Below are 17,127 nucleotides of genomic sequence, written 5' to 3' on the forward strand. Positions count from 1 at the left end.
TTGGCCTGATACAACAGTTGCAGCAGCACTTTGGCAGCATGGACCCCACCCTGCCTCAAGAAGGCCCAGTGTTTGTACACACACCATTTAACTCCTTGTCATCATTTAACTGACATACTGTTAACATTAAAACCCAAGCATACAAATGTACTATTCCTTCATTTGTACAGGATTGCTATGGTAACGACAAGTAAATGGTTGAAGAACAGAGGCTACCCTAGAATCAGAAGATCTAGTGCCTATGGGGGAGACAGGGTACATGTATGTGCCCCGTCCACCTGCCCAAAACCTGAAGCAGAACTCCAGCACAACCTCATCACCAAGCAATGCCAGGTGGATGAGATTCAATTACTGAGCAACCTTATGGCTGTACAGACTTACCTCCCTTACTCTTGGCTGAGGCATCTGAATCTATTGGGCTTGCAGTACTATCTGACATGTGTCAACCATACTGTCTGAAAGAAATGGTATGGACTTCTTGGGAGTCCATAGTGTAAGAGTTTCGATCAATGTCGGGTGTAGTTTGCTGGTGCGATTCGCCTGTGCCATCTTCATAGGAATGCTTGTCTTGTCTTGTCAACAGGACCTTCCTGTGTCGCATGTTTTGAGGAGCCAAGTTGCAACGTTGACACTGTGACAGTGTTAATTGTAACATCTGTCTCAATACTTCTGAACACAGACATGTTGTGGAAACTCATTTCACTATAGAATACAACAGTGTAAGTTTAAGCAATTTAAAATTATTTGGAAGGCATTTCCCCTTAGTCTAGTGTTAAAAAGATGGACTCCGGTCGTACAGATCACTGGTTCAAATCCGCAGCTGGTCATGCAGGGAAGACAGGACCTGAACCGTTGTTGGTCAAACTTTCCAATGGATCATCCCAAGAAATGACCACCCCATTTCAGTGACCAGTGGTGTCTTGCCCAGCTGTGACTTTACATCAGAATAATGTCAGGTTTCTAGAGAGAAGTTTCCTCTTTCTGGCACTAAATAGTCCAGAGCATAGAGTAAAACATCGATCTAATACACAAACACCAGACATATGCTTGCTGCAATAAGGTCACCAATGCTGCCTAATAACATTGAGAGCCTTGGATGTATCTGCCTCATGTTGATGAGCATTATTTATTTGTATGCTGTTCAACACCATTACTGAAGAAGTTTTCACACATTTGTTATCCATCGGCCTTTGACAAGGAATTAATGAACTTTCCCATATGCGAACCACAGATTTTCACTCTGAGAGAGCTCAAGGTATAGGCCATACTGCTGAAAGGGAAGTGATCCAAATGAACTTCATGCAAGACTACATAAACCTCCTTATGCACGAGGAAGCTTGAGGATCACCAGTCTGAGAATGGGACTGAACCAACATCCTCATGTTCTAGTGATGCAAAGATAAGCATGTTATAAACCACAATCCATCCAAAGATATATCACTGTTTACTTAATAAAAACTATTCAACTCAAAACAAGAAAAACCTTTCAGCTCATTTTCTATTTAGAACAAAAAAACTTGAATTATATTTCCATTTTTTTTTATTGGGTAGTCAGCAGTACCAATGTGAAATCCATACCAGTAATATGCATGTAGACATATATAGAGTATATACAGTAATCCTGATGAAGGCATTCCTGTCACAAATACACCACACAGTGTAAATGTAGGCAGATGTCAACTACAGATGTATGTTAACTACAGATGTGTGTACAATATAACCACTCATACTTTCAAATTTGAAATGTGTTATGTGTCATTTTTAACAGTTACCTGTACAAAATTCAGCATGACATGAGGACTAAATAAACCTGCGCTATAAATGGTTCTCCACTTGTTAGCCGCTGTAGTATGTATCAACGTATACATTGTAGGTGTTGCCAGGCCTTTTTACATCACAAGGAAATCTATGCCTTCACAGTGGCGACAATGTCCTGGTTTTGGTCCATGGTCTAACACACACCAAGTTGAAATAAGCTTTTGCTAAGTTATACAGCTGGATAAAAACTGATGATGGATCTCTAATTTACAATACTGACAATCTTCCATATTTAACACAGCTTTACACTTAAAACTGGTCATTTAAGCTTAAATCATGATATTCATACATTCCTCTTTTAAATTCACTGCCATATTAGATTAACTGCTCTGAGAAATCTAAAGTTATTCTTTATGGCAGAAGCCAAAAATCTCTGAATTTCTGTGATAATTCTTACAAAATTATCACAATCTTAATAATCTTAATATTCAATGTATTTCATACCTTTCCAGCAGGGAATGTCATGCTACACTATGATGTTTTAAAAAAAAATGGCTATATTTATTTCATGATTATAGAATATTTTTTTTTTTCTGGAATTAAATTCCTCGGTTCTCTAAATCTTTGACTTTGTAGATGCGTACAAGCCAGTGCTCTGTTGTGTAAGCCTCTTCTAAAATGTCCAGCTCAAAGTCTTTGTTACCAATCTCCGTGTTACGAACTCTGTCGTACCCAGTCGGCTTACCTACGGAGAAAAAACAAAGACAACAAATGTAGTGAAGTTGCTGCACTCAAGAAAATCACGAAAAATTTGTTTCTTTTCATAGCTGCTTTTTCATGCATGTTTAATTTATTTACCTGATTGGAGATGAACAATATACTCTGGAATATTTCATTTTACAAGCGAGGGAAACTGGACAGTGCCCCGAGAAAACAACTGTTCTTCACCTGATAGCTGACAAACTTTCTGACAGAAAGCTACAGCCAATCCAGTGAAAGCAGGAGTCCAGCTATTATAGGTCAAGGGTAGATGGGCTGCACATGAGCTGGAAGTCAACTGAGGAGCTGACCTAGCTAGAGAAATATGATATGAGGTTTCCCTGCTTTATGAATCTGCTGTTTAATTGTTAACACCTTAATTTATAAACTTAGCCCACCTGTGACAGAATTTCACAGTGCACACAGTGTGCAGTTTTCAAATGCTCGAGGTAGAGAAAAATCACTTATTTGTAAACTATGGTTACACGACATCTTGACATACATAACAATGTTCATGAAGTGAGGACATGACATCATTTTAGCCACCATAACAGACTAGAGGCTTGCATGAGTAGACTCAACTGACAGATGTACGGTAATATTTTTTTCTTTTGACAACGGGCTTCACAAATAAGGTTATAGCAGAATTATACCCAGGAGATCTCGTACAGTAAATGTGGTCATTACCTTGCTCTGTGTAGACTGCCCCAAACCTGTAGTAACACATCTTGTACATCAGACAGTTGAGAAGTACCGGGGAACCCTCCTTGTCTACCCGAAATTCCCCCTGGGGCGTGTAGTAATCCTGCTCCTTTATATGTCGCCCGCGGTCTGTGCTGCCACCTATCCGCACCATCCACAGGAACTTGTTGATGTCTGCAACACGGCATTCAACCTTAGTCATTTGATCAATTTCAATCCCTACTCAAAGACGTTTGGAACTGAGAATTCCAACCCTCAAACCATGCTGAAAAGAGTATTTATTTATTTATTTACTTCATTCGTGTTTTATGCTGTCCTAAACAATATTTCACTTGTGCAACGGTGGCCAGCATTATGGTAGGAGTAAACCCACCACCACCTGCAGGTTGCTGGGAGACCTTCCCAGGTACAGCAGGAGAGGAAAGCATCATGAGCTGGACATTTAACCCAGTGTGACCGCACTGGTGAGAGGCTTCGGTTAGCAATGCCGCGATGACGTGCTAACCACCTCGGCTACGGAGGCCTGCTGAAATTACCATTTAATGGCCACAAGACTAAAGTTACCTCGCAACACGCCACTAGAAGAGTTTAGCAAAGTGCTGTGATCAAACAGGATTCTGTGAAACACTTGTATCAACATATTAGATCAAACTAGCAACCCTTGCTAATCTGAAAGATCAGATGTTGAGATCTCTATAGCAAGATTAATCACGAACACGAACAGGTGTCCGGTTCTTTGTGGGCTTGCATTGCAGCTTTGTCAACAGGCCTATCTTGTCCTTAATTCATACGTTTTACCCAACTGACTAATAAAGCAAACTGAAATTTAAGAGTAAAAAATGCACACTTTCCAGTGGGAAATTTTTTTGTGAAAACATTTCAACATTAAAATATATTTACTGTAGACTTCAAAGTTTACCCAATGTCAAGTAAATATTTGACTAAAACTTTTTTCCGTTGCGTCAAATAAAATTCCAGACTAGCTGTCTGGACTGGAACATCAGAATGCCTGTAGATTACAACGTACGTTCATACCACATAAGCCAATGTGACTAGAAGCTGCCATTATTTGTGTTTTGCTCAGTCCAGCTGTCCTTCATGGGTAACTTACCATCCGACGAATAGCCTGTTAAACCACCAAATATGACCAGCACGTAATTCACATCCAACTCGCGCATTATCTCGTAAGCTTTTTCTTCTGGTGACGCCATGGCCTACAAACAACAACAACATGAATATACACCATGAAGTTTAGCTGACCAAAACCTCTGTTCCTTGGCAAGATTCCTTCAAAGGGGAATAACTGAGTAAAATACTGGATTTTCAAGGTTAGCAAGTAAACACACACTTTCAAAAGCACACGAGGACCTTGAAATGCCCACATCTCAGTTCTTCTGATATAAAATGAATCAAATGTCAAAAAAGCCTGGCTACATAAAGCTGGATGAATCAATCAGAATTAATCAGAATCAATCAAAATGCTTTAGGCGAGATAATAGTACTGCGAAATCAGCGTTTTAATACTTCTGACAGACTTCCTACTCAACATAAAATGAGCATACTTAACGACTTTAAAAGAACTGAATGAAAATGTTCAATATTTTTGAATCAGCATCTGATCAACCAATGTTTAGAATTTGTGCACTGCTAAGAAAATGTAATCCTACTGACAACAGTACTGTTACACAAAACCGTTTTCCCACTCGCAACCACCAACCTACCTGTACTTCACCTCTATCTTACCTGCCAGTATGTCACCTCTATCTTACCTGCCAATATGTCACCTCTATCTTACCTACCAGTACTTCACCTCTATCTAACCTACCAGTATGTCACCTCTATCTTACCTACCAGTATGTCACCTCTATCTTACCTGTCAGTACATCACCTCTATCTTACCTACCAGTACTTCACCTCTATCTTACCTGTCAGTACGTCACCTCTATCTTACCTGCCAGTACTTCACCTCTATCTTACCTGCCACAGTACGTCACCTCTATCTTACCTACCAGTACTTCACCTCTATCTTACCTGTCAGTACGTCACCTCTATCTTACCTGCCAGTACTTCACCTCTATCTTACCTGCCAGTACATCACCTCTATCTTACCTACCAGTACTTCACCTCTATCTTACCTACCAGTACATCACCTCTATCTTACCTACCAGTATGTCACCTCTATCTTACCTACCAGTACTTCACCTCTATCTTACCTACCAGTACATCACCTCTATCTTACCTGCCAGTATATCACCTCTATCTTACCTGCCAATACTTCACCTCTATCTTACCTGTCAGTACGTCACCTCTATCTTACCTGCCAGTACTTCACCTCTATCTTACCTGCCGGTACTTCACCTCTATCTTACCTGTCAGTACATCACCCCTATCTTACCTACCAGTATGTCACCTCTATCTTACCTACCAGTATGTCACCTCTATCTTACCTGCCAGTACTTCACCTCTATCTTACCTACCAGTATATCACTTCTATCTTACCTGCCAATACTTCACCTCTGTCTAACCTACCAGTATGTCACCTCTATCTTACCTACCTGTACATCACCCCTATCTTACCTGCCAATACTTCACCTCTATCTTACCTGCCAGTACTTCACCTCTATCTTACCTGCCAGTACATCACCTCTATCTAACCTACCAGTATGTCACCTCTATCTTACCTGCCAGTACTTCACCTCTATCTTACCTGTCAGTACGTCACTTCTATCTTACCTGCCAGTACATCACCTCTATCTTACCTGCCAGTACTTCACCTCTATCTTACCTGTCAGTACGTCACTTCTATCTTACCTGCCAGTACATCACCTCTATCTTACCTGCCAATACTTCACCTCTATCTTACCTGCCAGTACGTCACCTCTATCTTACCTGCCAGTACTTCACCTCTATCTTACTTGCCAGTACGTCAACTCTATCTTATCTGCCAGTAGGTCACCTCTATCTTACCTGGCCAACTCTTGATATGTGTGTATTATTCCATGTGTTATTGTCCACTAAAATCGTCCGATTTGCCATGGCCGTTATCTGATACCCATAATCCCACCACGACATCACTTTCGCATCCTGAGGAAAAGAAAAATTATCCAGTAAATATCTCTCACTTGTTTTTTCCAAATTCAAAATATATTCCGGTTTGCTTTTCCAATTTTCACACGTGCTATGGTTTTCAAAAAAATTAATGCAAGAAAGGCCTCTCTTAGCTTTTCGAAAGTTTAGCTTTATTTCACAGTTGTGAGACAAACTCGCCAATTGCGTAGAAAATTCACTACATCCTGGCAAACTAATCATTTTGGAATTGCCGGACTGAGCACAAACACTTTGAGTCACACATTTAGTGATTATCAGCCCTGAAGATTTTCTTGGGTTTATTTACTTATTTGATTGGTGTCTTATGCTGTACTCAAACATCTCCCACTTATATGACGACGCCCAGCATTATGAGGAGAGGACACCAGGCAGAGCCTGGGGGAAACCCACGACCCTCCACAGGCTGCTGGAAGACCTTTTCATGTAAGACTGGAGAGGAAGCAAGCATGAGCTAAACTAATACAAATTTTTTTGGGAGCTCAGTTACTTTCAGCTTTTGTCTGCTGTTCATCCAATCAAATTTTTGCTCTAATCCTCATTTGTGTACCAATGATTGCGTACTGATGAGTCTGACATTGTTCTGACATTAGGTTTGGCAAATATTTTGTGCCGTGTACGATGGCCTCAAACCAACGTCAGAACATGCTCCATCTAAAAATCTGATGCAGTTGCAGTAGCAGTCTGTCACTGTGTTTGGGAAATAAATTAAATATTAAATGTGTCTACACAGACTTATATTTGAGGACAATTAAGTTACTCATCTTTTCATCTCTTGATTTATCATAAGTTTGTCAATCGGTTATTTCCTAGGCTGTGTTGGCTCAAGATTCCTTGGTGATGCTCAAAGCAAACGGCTGTGCTGACAGACTTGACATATTTGACAACGGCAGATAACTGCATGAGGTTTTTGAATAGAGCGTGCTCTGGCATTGGTTTTGGGTAAATGTGGCTGGTCAAACCTAATGTCAGAGCAATCTCGGATTAATAGGAACATAGGTCTAATCGGTCTGTTAAATAAAATTTCACACAATTGTTGCATTTTCATTCACACACTTTCAGTGTTCGCTGAGTTAAGTTTAATGCTGACTTTCTCACCTCGGGGGTGTTGTGTCTAAGCCAATAGTACGCCTCTCTGAAGTCATCAAAGATGATTCGGCCTCCATCACCAGATCGTGCAGAGAGGACGATCGAAGGACTAGAGTACGCCTCTGAAGTCACCCAGGTGCAGTGGAAGGTGTACGTGATCAAGAAACAGGTCACCATGACAACCACACCTGTAGCTATCTGAAACAACCAATCAAAATGAAAGATAAAATCAAAGTATACTTACACATCAATGTATAAGCTAACTATTCGTAGCATTGCCAATGGAAACCCATCTGATCCAGGGACTTCTTTATTGAGTCAAGCAGAGGGTAGACAACAGATTCTTTTTCAAATCCACACTGGACTGATTGATTAGCTGAAGATAGTGGAATGGTAAAAGCCTGCTACAAGTGTGCTGGTAGTGAGCCAGTGGCATTAGGCACCATATCCACAGATCACAGTGTTTACTTTATATTCCCAGCAGACGAAGGCTCGGTGAATGGCTCAGTGAATGGCACAAGAATGGTAGAAGCCTTCAACAAGTATGCTAGTGGTGAGCCAGTGGCACGCTAAAGGTCTGCTAGAAGTGAACTAGGGGCATGTACTCGGGGATTTTGTTCTGCCAATCATGATCTCCTCTCACACTGACCAGTGGGAGCAGAAAGAGGAAGGCAGGTTCTTCTAGCAAGTAGATAAAGTGAAATGGACAATGGAATGAAGTCCAACACAGAGTGTGTACTTGCTTGCGTCAACCTTTCAAAAAGAAAGAAGTGTAAAGGTTCTTGTGATCAAGGTATATAACTATCATTTGTTGCCCCCAAGCCCTAGAAATCTCCACCCAAAAGGTTTACAGTTATATATATATAACTCTTCCATAACTCTTAAATGTTTGGTGCAACAGTTTAATCAATTAAACTGTCAATGACACAGAAAGCATTCACAGAATCAAAACTATAGCTGTAAATTTTTTCTTTTCAGATAACCACGCACAAGTCTTGTTTTCTCAGGTTTAAAGTAGAAGAAAACCTAAAAACATGACACTATAGGCTGAAAAGAGCACGCTTTTTCTATCTTGTGGTGCCTGCTGCATAATTTTGCGATTTTTCCTTGCCCCACGTAAAGCCTGAAAATGGCAAAGATGGTATAAATCGCCAAGTTCTTCGCGTCCTCCATCTTTCACACCCTGTAAGTTATGCTGGGGGGTGTGTTGCCTCTCAGCCAATGAGAGTCATTAAAACTGCCGGCTTGTTCTTGTAAACTTGGAACCTACATCCAACATTCCGGATTCCTGATCGTCAAGCGGAAAATGAAATGTACTGTTTACTACCTTCTGGGAAGAAGAGTTCTGCTGGAAATGTACGAACTCCTCTTCGGCGGTTTCCGACGGCAATTCTCCTCCTTACACAGAAGAATTCAGGACTAGTTCTTAGGCAAAATGGAGTCGCCCACAGCGGATTCTGGCGCTGACTTTATTTATAGTTTGTCAACTTGAGGTACATATTAAAATTTTTTTATGGTATGCACCTGCGAGGAAAAGCATACTCTTTTCAATGGTATCTGACTGATAATTAAATTTTATTCTCCTTTAAAAGCTGAAATTTGTGAACAACTCATTTTGTTCTGCCAATCATGACCCCCTCCTACGCTACTAGTAAGAGCGGAAAGCCGACGGCAGGTTTGTGTAGCAAGCAGAAATAATGAACTGGACTGAGAGAAAAGTCCAGCACAGAGTTTGTACTCGCTGCAGAGGCTTGTGTCAGAGGTAACAGAATCACAATACTAGCTTGTCAGACAGGTGTCTCTTTTGATACTTTGGTTTATATTATTATCTGGTTACTCAAGCATTTCAAAGCTTTCCTTTGATGTTCACAAATAATATGTCAGCTGTAACATGCCGCTCAACAAGGCACTTTGTCTGTCCTCTGTCTCTCTGTCAATAAACTTGAAATGCAGCCAAAACAAAACAAATGACTTTCCAATTGCCTTAACCTCTACTTGCTCCAGTATTACTCAATGAGAGTAACAAACTAAACCTGATTTGCATCATTAAATGTTACCTGCGTACAATTAAACTGTACCAAAGAACTAGAATTCCTACCAAACATGCAAATGAAGCTGAAATCAGTTTAAAGGATACAAACCTGCATCACAGATTCCATGTACTCACCTCGTTTTTGATTGGGTAAGTGCCATCAACCTTCTTCGACTTTTTGTCTCTCTTGGACGAGTCCAAATTTTTCATGTAGGAGTTGAGTGTAGCAGACACCCCAATTCCAGACAGGATGCACATGACCGGGGCAAGCACCAACATCAGACGCACCATCACTCCCTGTCGTATGATCAAATCAGCCAATCAGCAGATGCAATGCACAAACTCTCAACCAATCACTGATAATTTATTGAGAAGCAATTACCTTCAGCACAGCTTGTACTTGTCAATATGTATGATGGCAGACAGGTCAGAACAAAGAGCTAACGGCACCCCGCACAGGTGCATGACGAACATAAGCGTAAGTGTTTGGAGATATGGCTAAACATGTTCAAGAGATATAAGAAACAAGCCAGACTGATTGAGCATGACCTCTGATAGCAAAAGGAATCAATCAATGTAGAATGTCTATGTTTCTGACACACATCAAGCTGATGGCAAGCTGATATCATCATTAATTTTACACATCACAACCAGCTTACTTACGGCAAAATAGATACTGGTTACTCCATACATTATGATAAATATGTTAGCATCTGTCAGGCGGTTGAAACAGAAGTAAAGGCCAGCTGTAAAAACACAAAAACAGATCAGGTATAATTTAGGGTCAAGCAGATGTCACATGAGATCTTCTAATTTCTCAACTTCTTAGTACAAGCAAAGAATAAAAAAAATCATTTAGAAATATATATATATATATATATATATATATGATAGATAGATACAAGCAGCAGTACTCTTTAGCAGCACTGTTAAAATTGAATAATAATAAGCAAGTACGAAAGACACATGGGGACATCTTACCTGGAAACATAAAAACAAGCATCTGAAGATCAAAGTAGAATGAACTCCATGTAGTGGGCTGATGTTCTGACACAGATGCGATGATGGGAATGTTGTTCTTGGCGTAAGACGGATCGAGGAGAGAGTAAAAACGGCCGGTCCATGGAGAAATTTCGTCACAAGGTTAAGGTCAATTCAAAGGTGTTTGAAGGTCAATTCAAGAGTATTTGAAGGTAAATTCAAGTATGGGTAAAGGTCAATTCAAGGATGGGTGAAGGTCAATACATGGTTATGTGAAGGTTTATTCAAGATTATGTGAAGGTCAACTGAAACTTGTATCCAAGGAATTTGATGTGACTTAAGTTACAGGAGAGTGAATTGAAGATTACCCTCAATTCAAAGTAAAACAACGCACATCTCAGATGCATTTTTTAACATTTCAAAATATTCCTATATGTTTTTTTTTACCAGTTACATGTAGTGCAGGACAATGGTATTAACAATGAGAAGACTGGCTGAATTTCTTCCGCATCACAAAAGGATACTTCCAGTTGCAGTAAAAACGGCAGCTGTTGCCGTGCAAACAGCCCCAACAGCGAACACAAGTGTGCGGAAAAGAACATTGAACTGTTCGTAGGTCATCTTGGATCGCACGTAGTCCACAAAGGCATGAATCTGACATAAACCAAACACTCCCAATGCCTGGGAAAACACAAACACATTCCACAAGAATTAAACAATAGTGACAGGAAAAAGAAAGAAATCACATATTTGACACACAGCTAGTCCAAAACTGAAAGATTTTTAGCAAGAGATATCCTGTCAGGACTTTGTTGTATTGATTTGTCAAATAAAAACACTAGAAAATCTCCCCAAGGATTTACAGCTTGAAGGTGAACATAAATTTGCTAGGATTTGAAAGTGGAAGGTTAATTCAAGTCCCATGAAGGTGATTTCAAAGCTATTGGTTGGTGAAGGTTGAGCAACAGTTTTAATAACTCACTGAAACTTGTTAGCAAAGTGCCTTTATTTTTCTTTCAACTAAGATTCTACTCACACCATAACAAAACAAAACATGTGAATAGGTCTTTATACAATAACTTCAAGTGAACGACTGATTCAACAGATGTTTCAGATATTTCTGATTCAATGAGTTGAGATTTTATACCCCATAGTCAATATCTAAATATTTCTGTTATTCTTCAACCATTTAATAATGATTTAAGGGGACAGTCTTTCATAAATTGTTTGCTTCGGCCTTGGTTAAAATGAATGAAACCACCAAACACTCAAACGATGGATGTGAAGTTCATTTGTTTTTTCCTTGCAGCTGATAATTAGAAACAGCCGTAGAGAGAGCAGGTCTGGTGAAAATGGTAACTGTGTATGCAGTGAAAAATCTCAAATTTTGATCACGACAAAGTGGCACATTTTGCTGGATTCTGTGTCTTATTAATCTTAGTAAGGCTTATTTTAAAAGATTAGTTTGAAAGCTAGGACGACAGTTTTCAGCACTAGAGGTAGTATTTTACGGCGTATATTATTTCACTGTGCACCTTTTGGGACAAAATTTACTGTCATTTGCCTTAATGGTAGTAAGGACTTACCGCCATATGTTCACTGGACTGCACAGGCTGGAATCCCACAAACGAGATCTGCATGGAAAGGATGGTACCCAGGCAGTACACCTGAAAACACAAAGAGAGTGACAAGGGAAAAATACATGAGAAGTAAATCCCAAGAAAGAGCAATATAACATGTAACAAAATGTCTCATCCCCATACATGTACCTTGACAATATCACCCAGAAGCAAGGCCACGCTAATTTAAGTTGTTGTTGTTTTGCGGGCAGAATAAATCTTTTTCCAATCTCAAAGGAAAATATACAAATAAAATTTTTTTTAAAAAATCGTCAAATTTGCGGTAAATATGGACTTTTTCTGCAAGTTTTCCACTGAACACACATTCACATGATGGGAAAGCTTTGAACAACACGAAAATATAAAAATATTAAGACTGGACAAAATATCTGGATTTCAGTTATGTTTTTATTCCGTTCCTTCACCAAGTCTCTCCCCCAATGATTCGCTGAATAGGTTCTCTTTAAATGAAAACTTCAACTTAATTCAACTAAATATGAGGAGTTGATCCTACCGTTGAGTAGGCGACGTAAACCCTGTGTGAGAATCGGCCAGTGAACATGAGCGCCAGGACATGAAGAGGGATCAAGTTGATCAGGAACACATAACCTCCCCAGGACGACACCTACAGACAGAAGAGGACACTGTAAAGGGAGACAACCTCAGGCAAGCACAGGCCATATCATTTATTTTCATTAATCCATATCTACTATCGTTAACAAACCACATCAGCATTCCACATAAGCAATAAATGAATGATTATGGCTGAACTCCTCTTCGGCATATTTCAGCCAAATTGTGGAGAGGTAAGAATGAAGAGGGTGACCTGGCTGATGGAGGTAGACTCTGAATTACATCCAATCAAATCCATGCTCATTTTTATCAGCTGTTCGCTTCCATTTGATTCATTCTGCTTCAGATTCCGTCGTGTAAAACAGGCCCCTTGCTGTTTATCTGGAATGCTGATGTGGCTTCTGCTGAAGTCATAAAATATTTTAATAACAAAATATCCAGATATAATGTACAATGTACCAAAGTTGACAAGAATAAAACATCTAAAAGAGATGAAATCATTCTCAGAGCCAGCTATGGAGATTAGTGTTGCGAGGTTGTGATTGTGATAGATCAAGATATGAATCTACCTCATCGTGAGCCTCGCTATTTTCAACCAATCGCCAACAGTCATTGATTGGTGATTTTTTTATTAAGTCTCCCATGATATGTAGCTATAAAATCTAAAAGTAAAGTAATTGAACTTGTCCCACCTCACAAACTACAATTAAATTTGTCTTTACTGGTGTGGAAAAGTTAGCCATATCTGTAAGGAAATACTTTCCCAAAACCGCTTCACATGTGATGCTTATATATAGCCGCCACGATTGTGTTTTGGGTCAAATTTATGATGATGAGGTGTGCAAAAAAATGTCATGAGAAACTTGATTTACAACATTTTGAGAATGTGGACCAAAATATCCTTACTGGGGATAAAGTTTAAGTAACAGAATATCATAACAGGGGTTTTTTATAAAGTTTTTAACTTTGAAAATGACCTATTTGATACCCAATTTTCTTGATTTATTTGTTTATTTGATTGGTGTTTTATGTCATACTCAAGAATATTTCACTTATACGACGGCGGCCAGCATTATAGTGGGAGGAAACCATGCAGAACCCGGGGGAAACCCACTACTATCTGCAGGTTGCTGGCAGACCTTCCCAAATGCGCAATTTTCTTGACTGTTGAGACATGTAGTAAAGCGGGACCAGTGTATGAGACTAAATCCTGTTACCATGTAGAAGTACGCCAGAGAGCAGAGCGATGCCCAGAAGATGGAGCCGGACTTCACGGACTTGATCCACAACATGTAGGTCAGCAGCATACAGAATATAGCGATACCCTCATTATCATACGACCCAGCCACGGAACGCGAGATGTAACCAGGGACGATGGAAATCATGGCAGCAGCCACCAGGCCCGCACCAGCATCCTGAAAACACACACACTCAACTATCACACTTGTTTACTTGTGTTTACAGATCTTATTGTGGAATGGCTTTGTTGAAAGGCTAAACAAACTATAGCATAATTAATCAATATTACAGGTAGAGGAAATCGGAGTGCCCTGGGAAAACATTTATGGTGGAAGAATACTGGGCAGTGCCCCGGGGGAACCTACGACCATCTGCAGGTTGGTGGTAGATCTCCCCACATACAGCAGAAGAAGAAGACAGGATGAGCTGGATCTGAACTCACAGCGACCACACTGGTGAGAGACTCTCGGGTCATTTTTCCCCACGTGTGATGCATATATATACAAATCAGGGTGGTGAAAGACTACTGTGCTAACTACCACAGAAGCATCAGATTATCCATCATCAACAAGGCCCCACTAACTGTAACACTGAACGCAAATTCCCTTTGTAAAGCCTGTGTCACTGTAATGAGAGAACCTATGTCACTTTGGGAATTACCTTAAGTTCCTTGGTGAACTGGTATGTAACAAGCGTAGTGAGGCTGGAGAAGAGTGGGGCGAGGAACACACATACGTTACGGATCTCTATTGTGATGTTCAGAAACCTCAAAAAGTGATAAATAGTGGCCGAAGTCACCATCAAGCCTGCAATTGAAATATATGGAGCAGGTCAAATTAGTTAATGTGCATATTTTTTATTGTGCTGGTCCATTACAAAAAAAAAAAAATTTTTGTTGTCCAGTTGTTTTTTCAGGTATCTCTCTTCCAAATTCTGTTCCAGAAATTTTTATGTATTTATATATATTTACCCCATGAAACTGCGTATACCACTGTTGTGTTACCAAATCTTCTCACCTGGATAGATGGTGCCTCCAATGATACGGCCCAGGGGGTACCATGCCCTGTCATCAAACCAGTTGTGGAAGTTATAGAAGCCCTCTTCAGTGAGGAATCGTGTTGTCCTGTAGTTGAAGTACGGATCAAACTCGTGGATCACACTCTCAAATCTCAACACCGAGAAGAGACGAGTCGCAAATGCTGCGAGAAAACACAGATTTCTGGATCATTCACTATTTTGGAGAGATGACTTTGGGAAGGAGAAGTTGAGCAGATATTTCTTGATTGATGTTACTTAATTCTAATCACTGTATGTCGATCAAAGTTTGGTCATCTGCAGATTTGTCAGCAGGGCTAGACGAGCCTTACAACAGACAAAGCTTACTTAGACTTGGTTAATGGTTGAGTTTATAGTTTACTCACAGAGAATAGCAGCCATGGTAAGAATGGCCAACTTAAGCAGCGTGTCCTGCTTGTCTGGTGACATCTTGAACAGCCATGAGCCAGGGCCTTTGTGCGGCGCCGTCTTCATCTTTCTTGATCAGTTCAAAGTCCTCTGTAACAAAAATATCCATGCAAATTTAGTTTCATTATAATTTCATTATATATTTTTATCCTAATTCCTAAACACTTTCACATATGAATGTGCAACTTTTGCACACTTCTAATTTGAACTTGGAGACAAAACTACATTGGTTGGACTGACCAGTATCAGGGTTTCACAAAAAAGAAAGAAAAATACCTTCAGAATATGCTTGAATAAATACCTGTGAAAAGGTTGAAGAACTACTGTATGTTTTCTTTCTACTTTCTTTTTCTTTGTTTTTTCTTCTTCTTTCGCATGTTTTCTTGGCATATTTTAAAATCATGACTGTTTGAAACACCAAAATCAATGTAAAATTCACAATAAAGTGAAACTATGAAAGCATGATGACAATCTCATCTAGCAGATGTACATGTAGGCAGCACTTCATGGTGGTTTTGTCCCCTTAATCAAAATACTTCCTGGGGATACCGAGTCATGTCATGCTCACAGAATACATTTTTCATGAAAATGTTTCATCATGTCAAAGTCTGAACATCATATTTATCTTCAGTATTGAGGAGCTCAGTCAAAACATACACACAGCATTTACATAAATTGTACTGTGAGGTGAAGACATCAGAGGACAGATGTCACTTCCCATAATGATTTCACTTTCGGTGTGTTGTGATGTGTATAATACTGAAAGTTGCTGTGATTAACCTGCTTGGGAAACAGTGACCAATTGAAGAAATCAATTCCTGCTATGGTCGTGGGTATTTTGAAAGGCTAACAAATGTGCTGTGTTGTACAAAACAACATGGAAGAATACAAAACTCCGCTCCACAGCTACATAAGTACACGAGATGTTCACAATTTGTCTAACCTATTCAGATTGTTCTGTTGTTTAACATGCTATAATTTTGGTTGGTCATTTCTCCACACCTTATCCTCTTGGCCTGCTGCAGGTGAGTTAAGAGTCAGTGATAATGTTTTTGAGTGAACGATTCCATGTGGTTTCATCACGATGGTGGTCAAAAGAATGGGAGAATGACACAGGGTCTCTACCTGACAGATACCATTGTAATGCTCCTGTAACTTTTCACAAGACAGATGCAACACAATCTGGACGTAATTCACAATTGTAACATTGTTTTTAGCAAAGACTTTTACCAGCATAAACACACCACTGCAAAATCTATTCCTCAGTCTCCACAGTTGTATCCGTCTAATACAGTTGTCTCACTCACTCTCTCACACAGCATCACGAGCAGCGTATTTTGTGTTTCAAATGGGGTGTAGTTATGCACACCTTTAACCATAAGCCAAGCTGTTCTCTCGGCGTTGTAAAAAATCAAATTTTGCACAAAAAAACGAGCCATTAATTATTCATTAAGTCATTACTTTGAGATGAACAGAAGTTTGTACACGGTTGTTGTTGCACTGCCACATCACCACGCCACTAGCCACATGAAACGGCCCAACAAATGCCGGGTCGCTCACTTTGACAGCGATTTCGGTGTGAAGTGCGATAGTCACAACTTTGACAAAGATTGCATTTTAATAATCATAAACAACTTTTACCTGTCCTACCTTCAAATTTATTCCAGGGAGGAAAAAATCTCCCGAAGTTTCCTGATTTAAGAGTTGATGTTCGAAGTTTCGTCCTGGACGGACGAGACCGGAAGTTGGAAGAGACAGACGATGACACTTGTAACAACGCCCTTGATTGGTGGAAAACGCTGAAAT

The 17,127-nt window shown here is 39.8% G+C and overlaps 1 protein-coding gene across 1 annotated transcript; it reads right to left on the minus strand.

Annotated features, from left to right (window-relative positions):
• Positions 1-147: 147 nt before the first annotated feature.
• On the minus strand, positions 148-17,060 carry LOC135464176 (dolichyl-diphosphooligosaccharide--protein glycosyltransferase subunit STT3A-like). The gene is made up of 16 exons (XM_064741675.1): positions 16,972-17,060; positions 15,279-15,411; positions 14,874-15,056; positions 14,518-14,663; positions 13,836-14,033; positions 12,560-12,670; positions 12,013-12,093; positions 10,951-11,107; positions 10,427-10,579; positions 10,109-10,191; positions 9,581-9,742; positions 7,423-7,611; positions 6,187-6,303; positions 4,331-4,433; positions 3,205-3,393; positions 148-2,503 (listed from the first exon to the last, which is right to left on the minus strand). Exons 2-16 carry the CDS (start codon positions 15,385-15,387, stop codon positions 2,358-2,360), a joined length of 2,127 nt encoding a protein of 708 aa, XP_064597745.1. The 5' UTR covers positions 15,388-15,411; positions 16,972-17,060; the 3' UTR covers positions 148-2,357.
• Between the last annotated feature and the right edge of the window lie 67 nt (positions 17,061-17,127).

The sequence above is a fragment of the Liolophura sinensis genome, chromosome 3 (assembly GCF_032854445.1).
Source record: "Liolophura sinensis isolate JHLJ2023 chromosome 3, CUHK_Ljap_v2, whole genome shotgun sequence".
Lineage (NCBI taxonomy): Eukaryota > Metazoa > Mollusca > Polyplacophora > Chitonida > Chitonidae > Liolophura > Liolophura sinensis.